Source organism: Cucurbita pepo, chromosome 19, assembly GCF_057944985.1.
Source record: "Cucurbita pepo subsp. pepo isolate OVF chromosome 19, ASM5794498v1, whole genome shotgun sequence".
NCBI classification, from domain to species: Eukaryota; Viridiplantae; Streptophyta; class Magnoliopsida; order Cucurbitales; family Cucurbitaceae; genus Cucurbita; species Cucurbita pepo.
The window spans coordinates 880,424-907,658 of NC_141816.1; the positions used below are offsets into that span (position 1 = coordinate 880,424).

At 36.6% G+C, this 27,235-nt stretch overlaps 3 protein-coding genes across 4 annotated transcripts; all 3 read left to right on the forward strand.

The window, feature by feature from the left end:
* Window positions 1-261: 261 nt before the first annotated feature.
* On the forward strand, window positions 262-12,489 carry LOC111781381 (uncharacterized). The gene is made up of 9 exons (XM_023661939.2): window positions 262-514; window positions 606-794; window positions 1,234-1,602; window positions 1,686-1,945; window positions 6,860-7,001; window positions 7,179-7,550; window positions 7,756-7,887; window positions 9,854-9,982; window positions 10,073-12,489. The coding sequence occupies exons 2-9, from the start codon at window positions 672-674 to the stop codon at window positions 12,359-12,361; spliced, it is 3,816 nt and encodes a 1,271-aa protein (XP_023517707.2). The 5' UTR covers window positions 262-514; window positions 606-671; the 3' UTR covers window positions 12,362-12,489.
* Window positions 12,490-16,902: 4,413 nt separating this feature from the next.
* On the forward strand, window positions 16,903-21,880 carry LOC111781893 (E3 ubiquitin-protein ligase SINAT2). Of its 2 annotated transcripts, none has more exons than XM_023662624.2 (5): window positions 16,903-17,150; window positions 17,515-17,595; window positions 18,865-19,165; window positions 20,635-21,021; window positions 21,297-21,880. In XM_023662624.2, exons 3-5 carry the CDS (start codon window positions 18,953-18,955, stop codon window positions 21,615-21,617), a joined length of 921 nt encoding a protein of 306 aa, XP_023518392.1. In that variant the 5' UTR covers window positions 16,903-17,150; window positions 17,515-17,595; window positions 18,865-18,952; the 3' UTR covers window positions 21,618-21,880. The 2 variants fall into 2 exon arrangements, with proteins under 2 accessions (XP_023518392.1, XP_023518393.1); XM_023662625.2 differs by having other exon boundaries at window positions 17,526-17,595.
* Window positions 21,881-22,359: 479 nt separating this feature from the next.
* LOC111781106 (gamma-tubulin complex component 3) lies at window positions 22,360-27,012 on the forward strand. The gene is made up of 3 exons (XM_023661542.2): window positions 22,360-24,776; window positions 24,868-25,248; window positions 26,652-27,012. Exons 1-2 carry the CDS (start codon window positions 22,522-22,524, stop codon window positions 25,157-25,159), a joined length of 2,547 nt encoding a protein of 848 aa, XP_023517310.2. The 5' UTR covers window positions 22,360-22,521; the 3' UTR covers window positions 25,160-25,248; window positions 26,652-27,012.
* Window positions 27,013-27,235: the final 223 nt, after the last annotated feature.

The window sequence follows — 27,235 nt, forward strand, 5'->3', positions numbered from 1 at the left end:
TACATATTGATTAAAAAATTCTCAACTCGACCTAACTCAATTCGTATATGCTCCTGCCATATATACGGGCTATATTAACCTATAACAATCCACGTCAACGTTAAATTTACTCGAACAACTTATTAAAAATAAAGTTGAATTAAAATTTTTTAAAGGTTAATAAATTAAATATATAATTTTTGTAAAGTTAAGTTAAATTTAACAATATATATATATAATTCGGCTAATTAGTGATATAACAGTTTCTTTCTTATTTCTACGCAGGCCTCATTTTTTTTTTTTCTTGTTCCTTTCTCTGCAATATAATCGTAGCACCCAAATCCATCGTCATCAACCAGAAACCCCTACATCCGTTTTCTCTTCTTGAATCTTGATGTCCCTTCAATTCCGTTTATATTATGCTATTTCATTCCAGTCCAATCGAATCCAATCCTATTCGATATAATCAATCCTCTCCTACTCTTCACCAGATTTGCTTCAGGAGGACGGCGTTATTTCGATCCGCCGACGATCTGTTAGTATTTGTTTTTTTCTTCTAATTACCTGTTGCGATTGTAATTCTTAGCTGCTATTCCATCTTCGCTTGCTTTTTGCCTCCCGATCAGATTGGGTTGATTTCGGGTTGTGAGACAATGGAAGAATTGAGAAATGTAACTATGAGAGTTTGAAAGATGCCTGGGTTAACGCAAAAAAATGACCATTTAAATGGTGGGTCATCGGCTGTATACTCGCTCTCCGCCAATGGCTTTTGGTCCCAGCATCGCGACGATGTTAGCTACGTTCAGCTCCAGAAGGTATTCATTTCTTTCGTTGCCAGACGATTTAATTCCAGTTTTCGTTTCATCATTTTTTTTATAGGAATAATTGGCACTAGATTAGATCACTTTCCTGCTCTGTATTTTTTCCCGAATTATACTTCATAGAACTCTGGATTTACTACTGCTGCCGATGTAATCTAGGGAAGGAGTGTCTAGCATTTTAGATGTGCGAGTTCAACACTTTAGACCTTTCATCTTTTACTCAAAATACAGTTACCGAATTTTCGTATTTTTCCTCTACATGTTGCTCCCTGTGACCAGCAAATCTGCTTTGTAGGGAACTAAAGTATCACATTGTTTAATTATGACATTTGAGTCGTTAGTTGGAATAAGTATGATCTAATTCCCGCATTTCTTAGAACTTATGTCATGAACTGACCATTGACTGATAAAGATGTGTTTACTCTCAATGTAGTTTTGGAGTGAACTGCTGCCCCAAGCTAGGCAGAAACTCCTGAGAATTGACAAGCAAACTCTCTTTGAGCAAGCTCGTAAGAATATGTACTGCTCTCGATGTAATGGTTTGCTGCTTGAAGGATTTTTGCAGATTGTCATGTATGGGAAGTCTTTACAACAAGGAAACACATGTGTGAATCACACTTGCAACAGATTAGGGGGTTCAAAAAGTCAAACTTGCGATGGGTCATTGGCAGTTAATGGGTTTCATGATGAAATTCAAGACCCATCTGTCCATCCTTGGGGTGGTTTGACCACAACGCGCGAGGGGTTGCTGACACTTTTGGGCTGCTATTTGTATTCAAAGTCTTTCCTGGGTCTCCAAAATGTAAGTGCTTATTTTTAGTTTTCTTAGCTGTTAAGCACAACATATTAAGTCATATTTAATGGTTAAGGTTTTCTTTGGAACAGGTATTTGACAGTGCACGAGCTAGGGAGCGAGAGCGTGAATTGCTTTATCCTGATGCTTGTGGTGGGGGAGGTCGAGGCTGGATAAGTCAAGGAACAGCGGGCTATGGCAGGGGACATGGTACAAGGGAAACATGCGCCCTGCACACTGCTAGGCTTTCTTGTGATACATTGGTGGATTTCTGGTCAGCATTAGGAGAAGAAACTCGACAATCTCTTCTAAGGATGAAAGAAGAAGATTTTATTGAGAGACTAATGTACAGGTCTCTAGCAAATGCTCATCCCTTGTTTCATGCATTGCATTTAAATAAATGGAAGGAAAATATGATAGTTGAGGCTTGATGGAGATTTGAGAAGATAATGTGACCTTTAGAGATATGAAGTATCATGAACACATTTTGGAGTAAACTAACATAAACAAATAAAAGGTTGATTTCTTGGTAAGGATGAATCTGATTTTTGTTTGCATCTTTTTTAGTAATCTTTTATCTGCATTTTGAAGATTCAAGCTAGTCTAGAATTCTGCTGTCTAGATTTGTTGAATAGATATAATTTTCAGTTAGAGAACCTATAGCTCAAGTAAATTATATGGTTTACAAGCCAAGCAACATCCAGGTTGTGTATTTTGCTCTCATTGGTTAAAAACTCCTTGCTCCCTAAGATATTAAAAATCTTAAGTTTTCTAACTATCAAGACAGGTAGATTTTATGCCAACCTAAACATAGTTCAACTGGTTAAGACATTAATACATTTTTCCTAAAGGTCACATGCTTGAATCTCCACCCCTTGATGATCTCAAAAGAAAATTGTCGAGTTAGATGCCAAGAGGGTAGATTTGGGAGATTCTTGGACATAAAAGAATAACATAGCTTCTAATATTCTCCTCGATGGACAGAAGAAAGGTCTTTATTTGAGCAAGGATATTGCTTGAGAGAATTAAAAGGTACGAATCCACAATAAGTTTGGATTTGCACTAAAAGCAATTGGAGTTTTTTTTGCAAGTATTGAACGTCATAATTTGGAGGTTCGCAACCTAGAAAGAATTGTTCAAATTTTAGTACTTCTAACTTATAGCTGACTGTTTGTATTTTGACTTACCCATGGTTATGGAACCAAATCCATTAATATAGAACATTTACATTTCACTGTGAAAAAGTGCTTTATTGTAGTGGAATAAGATGCTTTTGTACATTGATGTATATATTTAATTTATTTGGAGCTATTTGAGCGGGATCCACTTTTTGGAGAATTTGGATCAATCAATAACTTATTACTTATTGACCCTTCTTTGAATACTAAGGCCAATCTAATTTGGGTCAATGTGGTGAAAGCTATTTTTTTGGGAATCATGGATGGAAAGAATCAAAGAATTTTTCGTGGCAAGAATCTTTCTTGGTTCGAAAGATTGATTATGCTCATCTCGAAACCTGTTGGAATTCTTTATCAAAGATTTTTGTTGGTTTTTCACTTAGGATATTTGCCTCGATTGGAATGCCTTTGTATATCCATTTTAGGTTATTTTGCTTACTTGTTTGTTTCCTTTTATTCCCTTTCTTTTATTGTTTTCTTATTTTCACTCCTTAGCCTAGTGGAGTTTGTATCTTTGAGCATTAGTCTCTTTTCATTCCCTTAATGATTAGTTTTGTTTCTTGTTAAGAAAAACAATAATAAAAATATTTCTTGTGGAACATCTTTCACAATCCCTAGAGAGATAGTTCATTAGTAATAATTGTTGTACGGTTCACTGAGCACCATGTCTTAAACTAGTTATTTCTTCAAGTGAGGAGGATAAGAATCTCGTAGGGCTTTTGTGTAGGAAGGGGAGAACATTCCTAACTCATTTGCAGTTTGTTGATAATACATTTTTTTTAGGTGAGGATGATTGAAGTGTGATTGACAATCTCTTTAAAAGTGGTTAAGACTTTTGAGATGGCATTAGGATTGAAGGTGAATCTAGAATAAACAACCATGGGTTATGTAATTAATAAACTACTTGTTTGTGTTTAGAATTCCTATTTTTGATCATAAAAGCTAAGTGAAGTTGTTGAATGATTTCTTGTTGGAGGGGGATGAGGAGGGTGGAAGTCTCGATTTGATTGGTTGGGAGGTAATGCCAAGGCCGGTTGACCTTGGAGTGCTGGGCATAGGCAATATGGGATTTTGTAATGAGAGGCTTTTTGACTAAATGGTTGTGATGTTTATCTTTGGAGTTGAACGCTTTATGTTATAAGGTCATAGCTAGTTAGTGTAGTCCTCATCTTTTTGAATGGAACTCAGTTGGGGATTTTAAAGACGTTCAAAAACCCCTAGAAAGTTCTCTCTTTAGATGGTCCCTTCTGTAAATTTGTTAAAATGCTTTGTGGGGAACAACTTAAGAACTTATTTCTAGGAAAGCTCAATGGTTTGATAGTCCCATAAGTATTTTTCATCTTGTTTGTACTACCTCTACCTCTCCTCTTTGAGGATTTGTCTTGTGGCATCAATCATTTCGTACTTCGAAAATTCTTATGCGTTTAATTAAAGTTTTTGCTGCTGTCATTAGATAGGGAGGTGTGGGATGTGTTTGCATTCCTCTCTCTGTTGGGAAACTTAGTCTTACCTTGGGTAGTAGTGATATTGGTGTTTGGCTTCCCAATCCCTTTAAAGAGTTTCTTGTCGTTCATTTCTTACCCTTCTAGAAACCACCATGCACAATTTTTTTCCTTTTTATTTTCCTCGGTGTGGAAGCTAATCATTTCCAAAAAGGTTAAACTTTTTGCATCGCAGGTCTTACATGGGAGAATCAACACTATGGATCGTATTCAGTGGTTCTTCTTTTTTCCTTCATTAGGGTCACAGTGGTAGACTCTATGTAGCAAGGCATATGAAGATTTATGCCATATCCTTTAAAGATGCATGTTTCTCTCATGGTTTAGGACTCCTTTTGGAGACATTTGGTATGTGCATGGCTTGAAACAAGGATTGTTGTCTTGTCTTATGATGGAGGACGTTTTGTTCCACCTAACCTTTTGAGTTAAGGGCCATACTCTTTGGCACGCTGGTTTTTTTTTTTTTTTTTTTTTTTTTTCTTTGCTAATTTATGGACCATTTTGGTTAGTGAGGAGTGAGAAATTTTTTGAGAGTTAGAGAGGTTGTGGGAAGAGGTGTGAGCTTTTGCCAAGTTTAATGTTTCTCTTTGTGCACTGGTGTTTCTATAAGCTAAAGATTTTTGGAACTACCTTCTTGGTCTTATTGCGTTTGATCAGGTTGGCTGGGTCTTCCTTGATGTGATCCCTAGAGAGAAAGGATCTGGTGCACAGTGGAGAAAATGGATTTGAGGTTGTATATCAAGTGCTAATTACTCAATCATCATCAAGGGGAGACCCAATGGTAAAATAATTCCCACGAGGTTCAAGGCATGGAGATCCGCTCTCACCTTTCCTCTTTCATCATTGTGGCTGGTTTTCTAAGTAGGCTTTTATGCCATGGGGCAGCAATGGGTCTGATCTAGGTGAATGGAATAGGTCAATTCTATCTTCTCATGAATCACCTCCAATTTCTACACACTACTTTTCTTCTCTATGGATCCCGTTGCAATTGTTTGATATTGTCACTATCCCTGAACGGGCAACTTGTCTAAACATTGATTATAGAAAAAACTGAAGTTTTGTGGGTCAATGTTGAAGATGCGGTTTTGGATGAATTAACCATCACTTTTAGTTGCAAAAAGGGGTTGTGGCCTGCTTCATACTTGGATCTTCCTTTGGGAGTAATCCTAGAATTTCTCTTCTGGGAGCCCACATTAGAGAGAATTCGACAGAAGCTAAACAATTGGCTGCATTCATATATATCTAGAGGATGGATACTCTCATTGAAGCAACTCTATCTAATATGATGCCTATTTATTATCTATCTTATTTGATGCCATAAAAATTGGTTCAAATCATGGAAAATATTTTAAGAGATTTTCTTTGGGAAGGATCTCAACTTAATGGAGGAATGCACAACATCAATTTGAGGAAAACTGTAAAATCCTTCGCATTAGGAAGTTTGGGAGTTGATAATATATCACAAAGGAATTCAGCTCTTCTTGCGAAATGGATAGGCATCATATTAAATTTTAGTCTTGTAATTCTTGAAATCCACCTTTTAGAAATCCACCAAACAGACAAAAACAATTTAACTTGATCCCCAAAACCATCAAGAATAGTAGAGTCACTTGCCTACAAAGTCCTTTTGTTTCTTTCATACCACAATCTTCACAAAAGTGCTACCACCTAATTCTACTACAAAATACTAGAATTTTCCCAAAAAAGGGCTTATGAAACACCCAGCTGATGTTAAGAGTTCTGAAAAGGTTGGATGGACCTGTGAGAGGAAGCAAACGGGGCAAAGAAATGTGGAAGAATTTCAATCCTTGAAAGGGAGGATGCCTGACTTTGGATGATGCTGGTGCTTTCTAAACTCCCAACGTTATAGATCTACATTTTTTATCCAAAGAAAGTAGTAACCTGAAATAATTTTGATGGACTTCATTTGGATGGAGGAAAAGAAATTACGAGACTTTGCCTGATAAATTGCACTGGAGATTTCCTTTGGAGAAAGGGGAACTGTAGAAGGATATAGTTTGTAGCATCTATGTAATGAACGGTTGTGGTTTCAATCTCTTTTGGAGGTTTTTTTTTTCTTCTTCTAGTATTAAAAGTCGCTTTGGTAAAGAATTCAAAATAGATGGTCTACTATAATAATTCTGCCAAGTTGTTCATTTATATAAATGTGAAATGGAGGATATAACAAATTAATATTATTTTACTAATCATTTTAGTCTTTCTGCCTGCTTGGTGCAACTCATGGAACCATAAGCCTTTTCTTTACAGGACATAGCCTCCTCTAATCCAATGAATGCATAAGAATCGAACCTAAAAATATGAGCCTAATTTTGAAGTGTGCCTCAAGGTGAAACCTCAAAAGTCTTGTAAAAATTGTTCTACTTACTACGTTTTTCACTTAGTTGAACAAATTTAAATATTATTTCAGATTATCATAGTAATTGAGGAATATTGGAAACATGCCTGATTTATTCTAATAAGGCAAGCAATACTTTGTGTATCTATCCTTATGTTAAGTTCTCTTGTCTGCATTTTTCTTGCCTTGTAATTATTAGTTTTTTGCTTCTTACATTATATTGATTCTTTCAGGTTTGACAGCAAGAGGTTTTGTAGAGATTGCAGAAGAAATGTGATCCGTGAGTTCAAGGAGCTGAAGGAACTGAAGCGCATGAGGAGAGAGCCTTGCTGCACTAGTTGGTTTTGTGTTGCAGATATGGCTTTTCATTACGAGGTGCATCCTTGCACTTATCTTCAACTTTAAGCGCTCTTCTACCATCATGGATTATAATTTTAACTTTTGGATGAATATGAATCGAGACATGATGACTATGTAGACCCTGTGAGGTTTTTCAAGAACGCGTGCTTGTTGCAATTGGCATGAACGAAATTATATTTGCTATTGTCTCAGGTCTCAGATGATACAATCCAGGCCGATTGGCATCAAACCTTTGCTGACTCCGTGGAGACATATCATTATTTTGAGTGGGCTGTTGGATCAGGAGAAGGAAAATCTGACATTCTGGAATTTGAAAATGTTGGCATGAACGGAAGTGTCAAAATGAATGGCCTAGATCTTGGTGGTTTGAATTCATGCTTTATCACCCTCAGAGCTTGGAAATTAGATGGACGCTGCACAGAGCTATCAGTGAAAGCTCATGCATTAAAAGGTCAACAATGTGTTCATCGAAGACTTACAGTTGGTGATGGATTTGTTACAATCACTAGAGGGGAAAATATTAGGAGGTTTTTTGAGCATGCTGAAGAGGCTGAAGAGGAGGAGGTTGTTCTCTTTCTTGTAATTGTCTCTCTAGGATTTTATGCCTGCTTAGAATTTTGCCCGATATTCGTATGCAATATTATATTTCACGAACTTAAAATTCTTTGTGAGGTGACAAATATTTCCTTTTCTGTTGTAAAAAAAGAAAAAGTTTCCTCTTCTAAATCTTGGCAACTCTAATTGGTTCTCTGAATTTTTTGGCTTTTAGGAGGATGATTCGATGGATAAGGACGCAAATGATTTGGATGGAGATTGCTCTCGTCCTCAAAAGCATGCGAAGAGTCCAGAACTTGCTCGGGAGTTTCTTTTGGATGCTGCAACTGTTATCTTTAAAGAACAGGTATGTTGTTTGCAACCTTTTCGGCCTGTGCTTCTAGCTAATTTGCATTTGAGATATTTTTCTTTCTATAGTACAGATCTCATGTTCTTGTTGTAAGAAATTTCATTAAGCACCAGGGATATAGTTACCAGATAGGCACATTGGTACAAGGAAAAACCAGCTAAAAGTTAAATGTCTGCATCTATAGAATCAGATGAAACGTTTTCCATTATTTTTAAATGAGATTCTTTATACGTGTGTGTGTGTGTGTGTGATTGTATTTTTTCTTTTGTTTTTGTTTTTGGTTTTCCAAATCTTTTCGATTTTATTTAATGAGATGTAGAAAAGATGTCTAATTTGCAGTTAATTTCTTCCAAGACTTTCAGAAAATAGTGAAGATTATGTTAGTCAGTTCAAATAGTTTGTTTTACCCGAGATAGAGTGGATTCAAGAAATGAGTCAGTGCAAGACACGGAGAATTGGAGAGGATTAGGGAGAAGAAAGATAGGAGAAATTCTCAAAACATTTAAACTAACTTCAACGTTGAACTTTGCTGTGGTATACTAGTAAGTCAATTAGTTTGTTGGGATTCTAAAAAATCCAACATCTTTGGATATTTAGCATCCAGAATGAAATATAAATGTTCAGCATCATTATGTAGCTGTTTTTGAATTACACTTAACATTTTTTATGTTTAGAGATATTTGGTTGTTGTATTCGTTTGTAATACATGGAAATGAGCATTCAACACTCTAGAGTTTAAATTTTGTATTTAACTACATTAAGTTTAAAGTATACTGATCTATTTATTTAGAAATTTAATTATATATCTATGTAATTTGGGATATTATACAGTTTAATAAAAAAAATATTTTGTTATGAAGTAATATATAAATATCTATTACTTGAAGGCCATCAAGCAATCAATTGCGGGTGTAGAACAATGGATAAGTGCAGTGGAGAGTTATTCTGTTGTTTCCTAAATGATTGATACATCTCTTATTTGAAAGAAATTTCTCTTGATCCCTCGGGTTCTTTTTCGACCGAATTTCTCTTGATCCCTTGGGCTGTTTTTCAACCAAATCCCTCTTCTTTAGATTGAGAACCGAAGACCGGCCTTAATGTGGCTCTTTGTCGAAGTTAATTTGGGATTTCTCCCCAAGAAGGTGAAGATCTTCCTTTTGTCGTTGGCACATAGAAGTCTGAGTATGCACGAAAGTCTCTAAAGGAGGAGTTTTTCTCTTGTTCTTGGTTTTTTGGTTTGTACCCTGTCCTGGTGCAGTGAGGAATTTGCAGACCGTCTTTTTCTGCTTTGCCCTTTTGCTAGACGTGGTTGACTTAAGCTGCTGGATTTTTTTTCTTCGTACCTTCTCTTCCCAATAAGGTGGATGGTTGGTTGTGGGAATCATTGGGTGGTTGGAAGCTGAAAGACAAAGCTGGGATCCTTTCGGGGTTTGCTTCTAGAGCTCTTTTGTGGAGTTTATGGCTGGAGAGTAATAGAAGGCCTTTTGAAGATAAGTCTTCGTCTTTTTGAGTTTTTTTGGGATTGTGTACAGTTAAATACCTCTTGGTGGTGTCATAGCTATAAAAAATTCTTTTATCATCTACCTCTATCCATGATTATTTCGGACTGGCTAGGTAATTGTAAGTAGTTCCTTGGGTGGGGGCTCCCTCATCCCCCAAGCCTTTAAGTTGTTGTCTCTGCCCTTTCGGTTGTACGTTACTCGATGTTCTTATAAGAAAAAAGAAAAAAAAAAAAAAAAAAAGGACCTTTTGAATTTTTGCTTGTTGGATTTGCCCATCTGCTTATTAAAATCTGATTGAAAGCTCAAAGTTCTTTTGTTTTGTCTTCTCCTCACAGTCCAAGGAACTTCCCCAATGATAGTTTATTAAGATTGCATTGCAAAATTTGATACCAGAACTGATCCAAGTTTTCCCTAGGGAATTGTGGATTGTTTTTATTCTTATACTTTGTGGTCTTTGTCAGGTTGAAAAAGCATTCAGAGAAGGAACAGCTCGCCAAAATGCTCATAGCATTTTTGTTTGTCTTGCACTAAAATTATTGGAAGAACGAGTTCACATAGCATGCAAAGAAATCATTACTCTAGAAAAGCAGGTTTCAAGCGAGGCTATGTCATTACTCACAAATCCATTTACAAGAATCGAGATTTCTCTTTACTTCTAACCTATGTGAATTTTGCTTCAGATGAAACTTCTTGAAGAAGAAGAGAAGGAAAAGCGTGAAGAAAAGGAACGCAAAGAGCGGAAAAGGACAAAAGAACGAGAGAAGAAGCTCCGAAGAAAAGAAAGATTAAAAGGGAAGGAAAAGGATAAAGATAAGATAAGTTCTGAATCAGCTGAAGTATGTTCTCATTCTGATATCTTAGAGGACTTATCCCCATGTGTTTTGGAGCAAAATTCCATCTCTGTCGATGAAACATGTGATGCCAGCATTCCTGAATCCTCTGATACTCTGGACGAGCAATTTTTAAATGAATCCATTGTTTCAGAAGTGCAAAGTTCATATGATGATGGCCTTGCCGGGAAACCTACTGATGGGAATGATGGAAATGAACCTTTCATGGTTGATTCATCAAAGTTTTCTCGCTGGAGATTAAAATTTCCAAAGGAAGTTCAAGATCATTCTTCCAAGTGGTCTGAGAGGCGACGATTTTCAGTTTCCGAAAATGGGGCAGGGGCTAGCAGATCTGAGCAAAGATATTATGGTGATAGTTTGGAGACTCCTTCGAGGACCATGAATGGATCAAACAGGAAACTAAGAACAAATTCATTAAAGGCGTATGGTCGACACATCTCTAAGTTCAATGAAAAGTCGCACTCTTCCAACAACCGGGTATCTTACGACTACCGTTCCTGCATCTGTAACCAAAATAATGAATTAAACAAAAAGGCGGAGGCGTTTGTTTCTTCAGTTAGAGTTAATCGAGATGTCAAATCTGCGAGCACATCAGAATCGTCATTTGATATGTCCAAGCAGTGTTCTCATTCTAGCAGGTACAGCTATGGAGATCATTCTCGTGATGGTGGAAGACTGAAAAACAAAAACAATTCTCCTGGTAAAGATTACGTTTATTCAAAGAAAGTTTGGGAGCCCATGGAATCACAGAAGAAATATCCTAGAAGTAACTCAGATTCAAATGTAGCAATGAAGTCTTCAACTTGTAAGTTTAATGTTGAACCCGATTTTGACCTTGTGAAGTCGGGGCATGATGCCTGTAGGGGTGAAGTTGCTGTGACTTCGAGTACAGTTGATCAAGAAGAGAGTAATTCGACTGAGTCGACCTCTGGTGTTGAATCAGATGAAGTCTCCCAAAATGGACTCGAATGGAAGGATCATAAAAACATAGAAGAAGATGCATGCGAGGTAACAAAGCGTTCGGTAAATTCAACAGACACGACATTGACATCGAGTGGGACTAATAACCGAGTAGGAACTAGGTCTTTAAATTCTGATAGCTGCTCATCATGCCCGAGTGAAGGAGACAGTAATAATATCTGCTTGAACCATGGAAATCTGGAATCGTTGTCCACATCGGACTCCGAAGATGCTAGTCATCACTCAGAAGGAAAAGAATCTTCAGCATCCATTCAGAATGGCTTCTCTGAACATCGTGAGACAAGGATGGATAAAGTAGTTGAAGTTGATGCCTTGGGGATCAGGAACCATTCCGGTCTTTCGCAAGAGATCGAGGGATGTAAAGTTCAAGGAAATGCACCGAACCGAGTTCCCCGGGACTTCGAAGCAGGATTCTCTGCTGTTAGTTTGGACTCCTCCCCATGTCAAGTGACACTTCCTCCAACTCAGAATCAAACTCAAAATATTCACTTTCCAGTGTTTCAGGTTTCTCCAGCGATGGGTTATTACCATCAAAACTCAGTTTCATGGCCTGCAGCAGCAGCTCATGCTACTAATGGGATAATACCTTTCTCCTATTCAAATCCCTGTCTGTATGCCAATCCTCTTGGGTATGGTTTAAGTGATAACCCACGCTTCTGTATGCAGTATGGCCATTTGCATCATCTAGCTGCTCCCGTCTTCAACCCGAGCCCGGTTCCTATTTATCAGCCAGCTTCCAAAGCCAACAATGGTGTATATACTGAAGAACGAAGTCAGGTCCCCATATCAGAAAGCTCAGATGTTGTAGCTAATCCCGACATCATCGGTACCACTGGACTCCCATACGCAATCAGTTCACCACCAGGCAGAGATCGCAAGCAAAACGACACTTCCATATTCCCAAAGGATAGCTCAAGCTTTTCATTGTTCCATTTTGGAGGGCCTGTTGCATTTTCAACAGGAGGTAACTTAAACCCCATGCCTTCCAAGGAAGACGATATTGTCGGGGATTTTTCGAGAAATAACGAAGCAGCGGATGTTGTTGACGATGTCCATGCTTTCAATAAGAAGGAAACTGCCATTGAAGAATACAACTTGTTTGCAGCAAGCAATGGCATGAGGTTCTCGTTCTTCTGAATGGGAGCAAGATGATATATGAGGGGACTGTTTTCGAGTTTCTAGTCCCTATCTTCATATTAATTTTTTTTTTTTTTTTTAATGGAATTTTACAGTGCTTCCTACATAATAAATTTTCTTTTCTTTTATTCTTTTTTTTTTTTTTTTTTTTTTTTTTTTTTTTTTTTTTTAAATGTAGTTGATTGCTCCCAAAATTTGTCTCATTATTTTCGAGATGTAGAGAACACACAAGAAAAAAAGAAAAAAAGAAAAAAAAAGCAAAATTGGATGAAGGAGTGGTATGATGTTTGAAAGTTTTCTAAATGAGATGAGTCTTCTTATAGATGAAGAATGTGTTTATATGAACATTTTGTTGCCCATATTTGCTTGGAATGGTACATGATTGTGACATATTTTTGCACTTAATTGGTTCACATTCCTATCATCTTGACTTTGAACGGACTCAAAATCGTGGATTGCGACTGATTCTAGTTTCTTGATGTGTTTTTGATCGATCTTAGTATTAGGGATTCTTTTTCGATTAACAGTGAACTCTTATATACAACTCCCTTGATTCAATGTGTCTCCTCAACCAGGATCTCTTCCACATCATTCTCAATAGGATTCTTCATCGTGGCAGGTGGTCATGTCACCTCATTGCATCCGATGTCTTCTTGATTGGGATTGTAGGGTTTCGGGGTAAGTATTCATTCATAGAAGAAATACATGAGGTCTTTCGAACTATCTGAATGACTTTGATTGGTTCTTCATAATCTACACTGGTTATTGATTCTTGTTACTTTGAAACCGAAAGTATTATGGTTTTAGCCCGACCAAAACTTTGTTTTAGCTTGATCAAAACTTTATTTTTGGTTTGAAATTCTTGTGGCTTACATTTCTGACCAGCCCATTTCTTCATCTCCTTGGTAAGTATGAGTTATTTTAGAGGTCTCGGCTCGTTAACATATCCATCTAAGCTTGAAGAAGTAACATATCCATACACGGTGGTGGACATGTCTACACATAACGTGTTGAAGAAGTAATCTATGATTATATGATATACAACATGCATGAGGTCCATAAGACAATGCACATAATACTTTTATACTTATCATGACCAAGTTTCTTACGAGATGTACATACATATACATATTTGTGGTATTTCATTCACGCTCATCTATACTGGTATATTATGGTGTATCGCAAGGCATAAACATGGTCATATCAACATAGCACAAAACTTCAAACGTACAAGAAAGTGCATGCATCACATGATTGATTGAGATATCATGACATAAACAATAACACAAATAGAGTCGTAGGATACGTGTTATTCATGCATCAAATAATTTCATCTAACCTAGCTCGTAACAGTTCCACCAATAAGTTCGCTTACAATTTTCAAGCTCAACTTGCTGCTCCTAAGTTTGCTGTGGGCGGACATTCCTATGTTTAGCTTTACGTGATCTAATTTACTAACGATATTTCATCTATTTAGAAAATTGAGCTTAGAGTCTACCCGAAGAGCCAACATCTCCTAATTATCGTAAAATCAGTCAAAAACAGTGTCAAATATTTTTAATTGCCTAAAACACCAATCATACTAACATTTTCTGACATTAATTACATCAGAAAATGGTCTCGACTTTGGATGAATAAGTTCTTATTCAAATCTTCGACAATCAAGATAAGTTTTTACTTCATTCTCAGTAATTCTCTATGCCTATTATGTATTGTTACGTGTGTTTAGTACATCGTTTGGTGTTAAGAACTTTTTTAGTATCTTTACGTTTATTCCGACATGGTCTTACAGTTATTCTAAAATAATTCCTAAACACGTTAATAATTCAAAATCATCTTTGATTATATGAAAAATTTTAATAAATTAATTATAAACAAATCATTTTGTTAAAATTAATATTTTTAAAATTACAACCGAACATCTAAAAAATTAAAAGAGAAAAAAAAAAAGTCTAACCTCCAATTCACTAAATATTATACCATATAAGTTTATGTTATTAATGGTGAAAAATTAAATTTAAGAAAAAAAAAACAAATTATTTTCATTTTTTCCAAATATACCATATATTTAGCCAAATATTCCACTTATTTTTACATTGTTGGTAATAAATTGAAGTTTTTAATAGCTTAATACATATTAATTATCATTTAATATTGTACTAATAATAATAACAATAATAAATTAAAATGATTTGTTATATTATGAAAAAAATAATAAAAAGACAAGAATTTATTATCTTTTATTCAGCTCATCATAGTCGGTGCCAGCTGACATGGGAGAAGAAATGTCCGACTCCTTTCCTTCCCATTTATATTTATATATATATATATATATATATATATATATATATATATATATATATATATATATATATACATACATAAACGTATGAGTGTATTTTCCAACTGAAATGAAATATTACTGTCGGAATTGAATTGTACATCCAAAATAATCCTAACAAGATATGATCTCAAATGAATACTTGACATGTGAGATCCCACGTCGATTTGAGAGGGGAACGAGTGCCAGTGAGAACGCTAGGCCTCGAAGAGAGATGGATTGTAAGATCCCTCATCGGTTGGAGAAGGGAACGAAGCATTCATTATAAGCGTGTGGAAACCTCTCCTTAGTAGACACGTTTTAAAAAACTTGAGGGAAAGCCCGGATGGGAAAGGCCAAAGAGGACAATATCTGTTAACGGTGGGCTTGGGTTGTTTCAAATGCCACATCGATTGGAGAGGGAAACGAAACATTCTTTATAAATGTGTGAAAACCTTTTCCTATCAGACGCGTTTTAAAAGTCTTGGGAAAAGTCTAGAGAGGATAATATCGGGCTTTTACATGACATGTACCCCTTTTCCTAACCTATCAGCACAAGAGAAACGAAAATCAAAATTTACTTGTCGGGTACCGAGTGCATGCTACGAGAAAATAGAATACCCTTCATAAGTATCAAAACCGTTACGTGAATCGTAATTCATAAATACTTTTTTTTTTTGTCTTAAAAAAAATGGATAAATATTTATGATTAAAAAATAGAATTATTTTATTTTATTTTCATTTACCAAATAGTATTATTTTTTTTATTTGTTTTGGTAAAGTATACTTTTCAAATCATTTTATGATTTGACAACATAGAAAAATCTTGAATTTAGATTCTTGTTTGTATTTTTTTTTAACAAAAAAATTCAATCTAAAATTGATTTTATATCATTTTATTTTTGGATCGAAAGAACGAACTCAAAATAAAATGATAAATTTTTAATCGATCGAGCCCAACAACAAAGAACCAAACCCTACAAAAGAAAGATCCGTTTTTATTCGATTCTCAGTCGAGCCCAACAAAGAAACCAATCAAAAATTTATCTCTCGTATAGATCTATTTCTTCGATCTGTAGAGAGTAAATAGAAAGGTTAGTTTAATCAGATATTTTTAAAGTTTTTTTTTAATAAATTTTCATTACATAATTTTGAAACAAAATATTAATTATTTCCGTCCGTCCAAAATTAATGATAAGAGTATGTTTTTTTTTATAATATTTTTTTAGAACCAAAAAAATTGTTTAAAAGAATTTATAATAATTTAGCCTTAAAAAATTTACCAAACATGTTTTTTTAGTTATAAATAAATACAAACAAAAATAAAATAAATAAAAAAACATCATCACTTGACAAATAGATACAAAAACATTTTAAAATATATAATATGTAGTTTATTGTTCGAGTTCATGGCCCAAACATAAAAACATGCTTAAAATAAGGGTTCGAGATGGTGGAACATGAAAGCTCGCCTAAATTATAAGAAATCGTTGTAGTTTAAAAAAATATGTTCAATATTTCGTAAACGTTTCAAAACTACCATTAGTGTATAAATCTATTTTTTCAGACCATGCAGCAGCTGCACGAGCTTTCCTATATGTCATAAACGACCTACGAATATTTGTTCGACATACAATTGATATCACGATAACTTAAAATGACATGACGATAACTAGAATAGTTACTTAAATTGAGTGCAATGCAAGAACGACATTCAAATGTGTCAGATCTTTTATTCAACATTCTAATGACTTTTCAGCTCTGATAATAGTTTTGAAACATTTTTAAGGATTAAATACAATATTACAACTTTTAAAATAATAAGAATATTTTTTTTAAACGGATGATAAAGTTAGAATTATGGATACTTAAATCAATAACAAACACGGTTCAAATTGTACCATCGAGTTATAGGTTCCAATCTGGCTCGACTCATAATACGTATATTATCGTGGTTTTTGACAACAGAACCCACACATCGTTATGTCATCCCAAGTCATGAAATACCGTAGGTCTTCACTGCTTGTTTGGGCACGGTTATCGAGAATCGACCCATGAGTTGACTTTACGTATATTATCGGGAGATCTTGGACATCCATCTATACGTATATTATCAAAGCATGAAGCGTCTCGGGTCGAGGTCGAGTCATTTAGGGATATAATTAATTAATTAATTAAGTAATTTATTTATTAAAAAAAGCTATCTCCTCCCTCCCTCGTTTTGGGCAGCGGAGTTTTTTCTCCATCCCCACAAAAAAGAAAGGCAAAAAGCCGAAGAGAATTAGAGAGAGAGAGAGAGAGAGAGAGAGAGAGAGAGAGAGAAACCATTATAATGGCGGACCCGCAGCGGTGGTGAGAACAATTCCAACGATTCATCCATAAACAATCATTAATTGCATAGCTTTTTGTTCAAATTCCAAATCCGAGAAGATACAGGCACAGCCAAGTTCCGGTTCTCGTGGGATGGAGGTTTGTTTTTTCTTTAATCCCTTTTTGAATTCCATTTCTGTTTTTTGTTTTTAATTTGCGTATCGATTTTTTCACTTTCGAGCCACTCCAGAATTTATTATTTGAATTGATCGTCTGTTTCTGCAATTGCGCTTGGAATTGTCAACTGGGGATATGTGTGTTTTTGTTTTATTTTCTAGATTTTCTTCTGTTGTTGTTGTTGTTGTTGTTGTTGGTTTTCGTGGTATTCTGTTTTTCTTTCTGGAGACTTGTAAATGGAGGTCTTGTTTTATTTCGTTCCTCAGGTTTCGTGCAATTCTTGTTTCGTTCTTGGATATTGATTTTCTAATAGGGAAATGGTTTATCAATTTGTAATTTGTTAAAGGGGAGGAACAGGTACTTGGATTTGCTCTGCCTGGCCTAATTTCTTTTCGATTTCAAGACTCTTTTGAGGACTTCTCGGTTGGTAAGTTAGTTTTAATCACATCACTTTGGAATTTGAGAGAAATTTGATCTGATTGGCGTATGATTCTCTAAATTGATGTTTGTTTGTTTTACTATGTTGGTCTGGATGGATTCAAATGAGCCAATGATTTCATTAGGTGATTTTATCACTCTAATTTTCCGAGCATTTGATGTGAACTGCAATTTGTTGTATGTTTATGTTATTTTACTTTCCCGTTTCTATAGAAGGTGATGCCATCATACATTTTTCCATTCATGCTTTATTACTTTTCCTTTCTATTTTTCATCCCAAAACGAAATGATAATGTTAAATCACTTTAGGATGTTTCTTTTTGTGTCCACGATTGGACGCCTTTATACTTGCTAAACTTTGATTTTAATGGGTATTGTATCGTTTTTTCTTGTTTATTTTTTCTTGGGGAGAAAATCATGAGGGGTCAAATTTTACATTTAACTCTTTTTCTATTATTTTTAATGTACACACTTTCAATTTTAAAATTAAAGATGGAGAAAATTAGAGGGCTTTTTTAAATAATAATTTTTGTATAATTATTTGAATTTAAGATTGGATCTTCCTTTGTCCTCGACTTTGCCTCTGGTTCTTTCATTATCCAGAAAAATAATGATTCAGGTGATGGTGGCAGTTTGGAGGGTAGAAAGATTGAATAGAAAAATGTTATCTGCATTTGTTTGCGCGTCAGGAAAGTTTATAGAATAACTTAGTCCCCAGAGATGATTAATATTTCGATTTATAATAATATTATGAAGTTAATTTTTCTGTGTTTTGAAGCAGTTTTTTTGCCAATAAAAGCCGGGATGTGTTTTGGCACAATCGAAAGTTAAGCTAAGATGTTAAATTCATAGTTTCGATAAGCTTGGACTGGTTAAGTTTGGGGTTGGAAGTCGGAGCTTGGATTGCACAAAATAGTGGGCTGTATAAACTTGATGTTTTTACAATTAGAGTTTGCTTTGTATATTTGTAATTTTATAAATTTCATATGTACTATAAAAGATTGGTTTCAAACTCTGATTTGTGTAATTTGTAGCATTAGTGAACTTATAGCACGGCACTATTTATCAGTTTGGATTTCAAAAAAATGAGATTGTTGCTAAGTCCTATACATTATTAAGCATTGTTGATCGTATTTAGTTTTCATTATCGCTTGACATTCGCCCAAATTACGTAAGCAAGTCTCCAGACAACATGAAGCGTTCTACCTAATATCTTTACTGATATACCATTTTTTTTTTTTTTTGTGTGGTTTAACAGGATTGAACTTGTGGATGGGTGATTGTTGGCATATAGTTAGGAGTTTTTGTTAATAGCTCAAAGAATTCTATTAAAATTTAAATAAGCCATGGCTCCTGGAAGCAGTACCTGCAAAAAAGTAGATTCTCACCCTTCAGTTTCTGGTCATGACATAGCAATATCTAAATCAGAGAATAATCCTACAACATCAAAAGCCTCACTTGGTTTGGGTGGGAAACTTGGAGTTTATTCAACCAATGGTGTGCAAGAATTGCTAGAGTGCCCTGTCTGCACAAATCTGATGTACCCTCCAATTTACCAGGTATGGTCTGTATACCCTGTTTTTTCTCTTTTACTTTTTCTCGTGTAATTTATTCTATGCTCGGAAGTGTTTTTGGCATGACAAAAAGTACTTATTCCGTGGGTAAAAGCACTTTTCACTCAAAATAACTGTGTTTGGGAGCAACATAAATGCTTTTGGAAAAAAATTCAAATGAACCTTAAAAGGTTGTGTGAGAATGCACTTGTTGGGTGTTTTTGGCTTCAGTTCTTGTTTAGGAAGCCTTTTTAGGAGTGTAGAAACAAGCATCAAAGCAATTTGATCTCAAGTACTTTTTATTGCTTGTAAAGAAGTATTTTTCCTAACCATACTTTTTTTTATAAGAGCTCTCAAACACACCTTTCAATTGAGGTTAAACTGGCCTTGTTAAGCTTAAGCAATGCTGTTGTGAGTTGCATAAGATTTGCAAATGGAGACATGCTTTTCTAAAATTGCATTCATCTGTAAAGCGTCTTCCATACTATGCAATGTGCTTTAGAGTAAGTTAAATGATTGGATCCAATCGATGAAAGCTGGCGTTATTTTCTTTTAGGAAATTGTTTCTCCTTCAAAAATGTTTGTTTTAAGGTTGAATGTAGTGTGCAGAATTTATTAAGAATCTTTATAAGTTGATAATTTCATTCTTTTGCAGAGTTTTTTAGAATGTTTTCCTTAGTAACGTGAGGTTCATGCATATCGGAATTGATGTTTTTCACCTTCCATGTTTGATATGATTGCTTGAACTTTCTTTTCATGAAAGAAAACAAATGAAACATGTTCAGAAAGATTTTTTTTCAATTCTTGTTCCTAAATATATATATATATATATTTTTTTTTTTTAAAACCAAAGTTTTTCTTCAACTTTTCATTTTTAAAAATAAATCATTCAAAATTATTAGGTTGTTTTTACATTTATCAGGAATTTTATAAGTAACATAATGGAAAAATATATGTTTTTGAAAAACTGAAGATCCAAGAAATAGGATCTTTTTTTTCTTTTTAAATTTTGAATTTCCATACAATTTTGGGGTGTTTCTTAAAAAATGAGAAACCTTGTTTTTAGTTTTTTGAAATTTGCCTTATAATTTAAAAATGTTTTCCTAGTGTGTGCAAACCAAAGAAAGAATCTATTAAGTGAGCATTTTCAAAAACAGAAAACCAAAAAAGAAAAAAATGTTATTGGAGGGATCTTAACTTTTTTAGTCTTTTTGTTCTTCAATTACTTTAACTCAATCTTTACTTGAATTTTCATATGAATTGAAGAATTATTACTTGTGTAAGTGCATTTCTGCTGTTTTGAAGGCATAGACTTCGAATTCGTATAGCCTAATAGATTCATTAGAGGGTTGGTTTGGACTCTACTGTGGAAAATTCTCCCTATTGCTGGTTCTTAAGTTCTTTTCTTATGGAGATGTGTATACTTTCTGCTTCTGCTTTGTTTCGGACTTCCTTGACTGGCTTTTGAACTTTAGTGCCCGAATGGCCACACATTGTGCTCAAACTGCAAGATCAGAGTTAGCAACTCTTGCCCAACCTGTCGTCACGAACTCGGAAATATAAGGTGCTTGGCATTGGAGAAGGTAGCTGAGTCGCTGGAAATCCCTTGCAGATACCAGAACTTGGGTTGTCAAGACATTTTTCCTTACTACAGTAAGCTTAAGCACGAACAACACTGTCGATTCCGTCCTTACAACTGCCCTTATGCTGGATCAGAGTGCTCGGTCACGGGTGACATCCAGTCTCTTGTTGCTCATCTCAAAGATGATCACAAGGTTGACATGCATGATGGGTGTACCTTCAATCATCGCTATGTGAAATCAAATCCACATGAAGTCGAAAACGCCACATGGATGCTAACGGTAGGTGCTTGCTCTATATAGCATTTTAATCTACTCTCTCGCCGTGACGACTTCATATAGCATTAACTATATGTAGTAGAGTCAAGTGGTAAATCTATTGACTATATATATATTTCTTTTTGATAAGATGCAAAATCTGAACTATGATAAACGGCTACATTTGTACCAATGTTCTACCTCGAATTTTCATGTGTAACTTTTAGATAACGATCTGATAAACCCAGTTTTCTTCCATTTCTGAACATTGAATGTTTTATAATACCTTGCATTGGCAGGTTTTCAACTGCTTTGGAAGGCAGTTCTGCTTGCATTTTGAGGCATTCCAGCTAGGAATGGCACCTGTTTACATGGCGTTCTTACGATTCATGGGTGACGATAATGAAGCGAAGAAGTTCAGCTACAGTTTGGAAGTCGGTGGCAACGGGCGAAAACTGATATGGCAAGGAATTCCAAGGGGCATCCGCGACAGTCACCGAAAAGTTCGTGACAGTCAAGACGGTCTCATCATTCAAAGAAACCTGGCACTGTATTTTTCAGGAGGGGAAAGGCAAGAGCTGAAGCTGAGAATCACAGGCCGAATATGGAAGGAAGAATAAGAACGAGGACGAGGACGATGCCGCGGTGTTGAGGTAAATGTATTGTTGTACAGTCAAAACAAGCTTGTTAGGCCAGCAGAGCAGGGGTTTGCTCCAAGTGCTTAAGAAGCTTTTGGTGAAACTTCCAAGCTAATATAAAAAGTGTAATCTCTTACCAAATGAATTAGAAAAGCATTTTGCTGCCTCATGTTTTATGTATTTAAGGGAAGTTTCTCCATGTCTCTTTTTTTGGTATAATTGATGGGTTTCTTATGGCTTGTTCATGGCTTGGTGTTTTGGTAAATTGTAACCCCTTATGTGGGTTGCTTTCCTTTTAATCAACCTAGCCACTTCATTCTCGAGGTCGGAAAATAATACACATGCAAACTATCATATGGCTGTATTGGGACATAAAACCTAACTTTCGATCTCAGTTCCTTTCTTACTCGGGACATGCATCACCTTCATATACATGGTTCCAGTCCATCAATTTCATGTTACAAAACTCATTAGGTGAGCATCACTTTCATATGTAAATGAGTAAGTATCACTTTCTTACTCATGGTTACGAGTACATCAATTTCATGTATATGGAACTCATTAGGTGAGCATCACTTTCATACGTGAGTATCACTTTCTTGCACTTGGGTACGAGTACATTTATTTCATGTATACGGAACCCATTAGGTGAACATCACTTTCATACGCCGGTGAGTATCACTTTCTTACCCATAAAAAGATTTGCCACAAATGCTGCTGGATTCATTCATACGATGATCACATGATGAAATCTTTGAACATTGGTTTTGAAGGCAGCCAATACCAAACAGTTGTATTTTGTTGAAATCCGTTCACCCATGCCTTTCCCCTCCCTTGCTCCCATTCTCTCTTTCTCTCTCGTACCTTCTTCATTTCTCCCTCTAAAATGGAAGAAGGTGACCCCAGCAAGGTTCTTGATCTCATCAAAGAGCTTGTTCTTCGTCTTCTTTCTCACAATCCCACCTCCGATTCCATCTCTACCTCCTCCCATTTCGACAAATCCCTTCGCTATGCAATTCGCATTCTCACTAGTCGAATGACTCCCTCCATTGCCCCTGATGCTGCCGCCATTGCTGAGTCCATCAAACGCAGGCTCGCCACCGAGGGTAAGTCTTCTCAGGCCCTCACTTTTGCTGATCTTTATACTAAATTTGCATCCAAAACCGGCCCTGGGAGTGTAAATAACAAATGGGCTGTGCTTTATTTGATTAAAATTGTGGCGGAGGATCGGAAATGTAAACGGACCCAGTTTGAATCTTCAATGCTTTTGCCTAATTTAGTAGCGAGTGATCCTGTGTTAGGAAAGAATTCTGGGGGTTTACGGCCGTGTGAGAAGGAGTGGCAGAAGGGGGTTTTGTTGGTCTCAAAAGACCCTGAAAATCTTCGCGATATTGCTTTCAAGGAGTTCGCTAATTTGCAAAAGGAGGAAAATCAAGTGACTGAAGAGGCTTTGGTGAGGGATGTATTGTATGCTTGTCAAGGAATTGATGGGAAGTATGTGAAATTTGACAACAATGCTGATGGGTATGTTTTGTCTAGTTTAGTTAAGGCTCCCAGGGCAACTAGGACGACGGTTCGCAAGCTCGGTGAAATCGGGTGGCTGTTTAGGAAGGTTAAAGGTTATATCTCGGAAAGTATGGAACGCTTTCCAGCTGAAGATGTTGGAACTGTTGGACATGCTTTTTGTGCTACATTGCAGGATGAGCTTTCGGAATACTATAAACTGTTGGCAGTTCTTGAAGCTCAGTCGATGAATCCGATACCTATGATTTCGGAGACAGCAAGTTCAGGAAACTATCTCTCACTAAGGAGATTGATAGTCTGGCTTTCTGAGCCAATGGTGAAAATGAGGTTGATGGCTGTATTGGTCGATAAGTGTAGAGTCTTGAAGGGTGGGGCGATGGCTGGGGCTATCCATTTACATGCTCAGCATGGTGACCCATTGGTGCTTGAATTTATGCGTCGTTTGCTACGGCGTGTATGCTCTCCACTTTTTGAGATGGTGAGGAGTTGGGTTTTGGAAGGGGAGCTAGAAGACGTTTTTGCTGAGTTTTTCGTTGTTGGGCAGCAAGTGAAGGCCGAATCACTCTGGAGGGAAGGTTATAGGCTTCGTACGAGCATGCTTCCATCTTTCATTTCGCAATCTCTAGCCCGACGTATATTGAGGACTGGGAAATCGATTAATTTCCTTCGTGTTTGTTGCGAGGATATGGGATGGGCTGATGCTGCAACAGAAGCAGCAGTAGCCGCTGGGACCTCGACCAAAAGGGGAGGTCTCGGATATGGCGAAACCGATGCTCTTGAATCTTTGGTAGATGGAGCAGCAAAAAGAATAGACCAACACTTGTTGGATGTGATACACAAGCGGTATAAGTTCAAAGACCATTGTCTAGCAATTAAGCGCTATTTGCTACTAGGACAAGGTGATTTTGTTCAATATCTGATGGATATTGTTGGGCCAGAGCTTTCTGAGCATGCCAATGCTATTAGCTCGTTTAAGTTATCCGGTCTCCTCGAAACCGCAATTCGCTCTTCTAATGCCCAGTATGATGATCCCGACATCTTGGATAGATTAAAGGTTAAGATGATGCCTCATGGAACCGGAGATCGGGGTTGGGATGTATTTTCATTGGAATATGAGGCAAGAGTTCCATTAGATACTGTATTTACAGAGTCGGTCATGTCGAAATATTTAAGGATCTTTAATTTCCTATGGAAGCTTAGACGAGTCGAGCATGCGCTTATGGGTACTTGGAAGACAATGAAGCCGAACGGCATCACATCGTGTTCATTGACTAAGCTGCACCATGGGGTCAAGAAGCAATTGCTCTCGACATTAAGGCGATGCCAGGTCCTTTGGGTTGAGATGAATCATTTTGTTACGAACTTGCAGTACTACATAATGTTTGAAGTCTTGGAAGTATCATGGTCTGATTTTTCAAATGAAATGGAAGCAGCAATGGATCTTGATGATTTACTTGCAGCTCATGAAAAGTATCTTCATTCAATATTTGAGAAGTCTCTTCTTGGAGAACAATCTCAAACACTTCGCAAGTCGCTTTTTGGCTTATTTGATCTAATATTACGATTTCGAAGTCACGCCGACAGATTATACGAGGGAATACATGAATTACAATGCAGGTAATATGACATTTTTATTTGTTTATTTTAATGTTGATCTATGTTCTATTCCTTTGTTCTTGGATTCAATATGTCTCTTGTTCTTATGTAGAACAATAGAATCATCTTTACCCTCCAGAGACAAGAGTAAGAAAAATCGTTCAACAGAAAAATCTTTCGACACGCCGTCGTGGATAGCTGATGGAAAGAATGCTATAACACGACGTGCTGGTGAATTTCTTCGGAATGTTGAGCAAGATCTAGCTGCATTAGCCAAACAGTATTCGTCATTGCTCGAGGGGTTCATTTCTCAGCTGCCTTTGCAACAGCATGTTGATTTGAAGTTTCTTCTTTTCCGCCTCGACTTTACCGAATTTTACAGCCAGTTACAACCTCATGTGTAGATTGGATGTCAGATATATACCTCATATGTCGTAGCTGCCAAGCACAGGGATCAACCATTGAAAATTTCTTTGCCTGGCTGTAATTTCAGGTATGGAGTTATTCTTTTATTTATAGTTTGCTGCAGAGATTGTTGTGACATTTATGTGCCATTCTGAGATCTTCTGAAGTAGTTCCAAAATTTTGATCATTTTGTTCTTTAATGTATACAAATGGTGTTTACTGATTATAGTTAGCACAGAAGTCTGCAGTTCACTTTAGTGTGAATTTGTTAGTGGTGTATTTGTTGTCTCATTTTGTGAGATCCCATATCGGTTGGGGAAGAGAACGAAACATTCTTTATAAGGGTGTGGAAACCTCTTCCTTACCGACGCATTTTAAAAACCTTGAGAGGAAGCCCGAAAGGGAAAGCTCAAAAAAGACAATATCTGCTAGTGATGGGTTTAAGCTGTTTCAAGTGGTATCAGAGCCAGACACCAGGCGATGTGCCAACGAGGAGGTTGACCCTTAATGGGATTGGACACGAGGCAGTGAACTAGCAAGGATGTTGGGCCCCTAAGGGGGGTGGATTGTGAGATTCCACATCAGTTGGGGAGGAGAACGAAACGTTCTTTATAAGGGGGTGAAAATTTCTCCCTAGCAGACGCGTTTTAAAAACCTTGAGGGAAAGTCCAAAAAGGACAATATCTGCTAGCAGTGGGCTTGGGTCATTACAAATGGTATCAGAGCTAGACATCAGGCGATGTGCCATCGAGGAGGTTGAACTGCAAATGGGGGTGGACACGAGGCGGTATGCCAGCAAGTCCCTAGCAGACGCATTTTAAAAACCTTGGGGGAAAGTCTAAAGACCTTGAGGGAAAGTCCCTAGCAGACGCATTTTAAAAACATTGAGGGAAAGTCCAAAAAGGACAATATCTGCTAGCAGTGGGCTTGGGTCATTACAAATGGTATCAGAGCTAGACATCAGGCGATGTGCCATCGAGGAGGTTGAACTACAAATGGGGGTGGACACGAGGCGGTGTGCCAGCAAGGATGTTAGGCCCCGAAGGGGGGGGGAGGGGGGGCGGGGGAGGGGTAGATTGTGAGATCCTACATTGGTTGGGGAGGAGAACGAAGCATTATTTATAAGGGAGTGGAAACCTCTCCCTAGCAGACGCGTTTTAAAAACCTTGAGGGGAAGCCCGAAAGGGAAAGCCCCAAGAGGACAATATCTGCTAACGGTGGGCTTGAGCCATTATACATTTGGATGAATTAGTAGTGTTTTTATGGCTTTCCAAGTCTGTATCCAACCATCTATCCATTCACTATCTCATATTTGTAGATTATGTGTAAGTTTAAGTAGTAGCCTGTTCTAGACTCTGTTTAAAAAGCCTTATACAAAAGATGGGAGATGAAATATCTCCAAAGAGCCAAGGGATTACATAAAGGCTCCCCAATTGGCAATGTATGTAAAGTCCTGTTTTAGACTTCATTGACCAAGTTCTCTTCGGGCAGGCGTTCGTGTGCTCGTCTCTTGAGATGCTGTTTTATTTTATATGCATCGAGGAAGCGAGTGAAGGATGAGGAGCTTCGGATCAATGGTTATCCAGGGGATCACGTTTAACAATGATGCAACCATCGAGGAAGTAGAGAAGTATATATTTGATGTGTTATGAGGCAAAAAATGTGGATTGTAGTAGGTGGTGATCAGAGTTATTTGTAATTTTGTTAGAAAGAGGGAGCATTGTGATCATTATGCTCTCTATATTGATATTCTTTTTTGTATTGTCTCTCATTGTAAGTAGTTTGTTGGATTGGAGTTCTTTATATTCGTTCATCATCATGGACACTACCTTGAAGGTAAGTTCAACATTAACGCCTCTCAACTTAAAAGCTAACTTGTGATGGTGGATTGATTACCACCTCCTTGCCTAAATAATCAAGTCAGCCTAGTATATCGTCAAAAGCTACCATATTTACCACTATCAAGATTATATCAATCGTTTGACTCAACACTAGTAATTGACTAGTCTTTACCCTATCTTGTAGGATTCCCAAGAAATTCTTCGATTTCTTTCGGAAGCGGATGATTATTCATC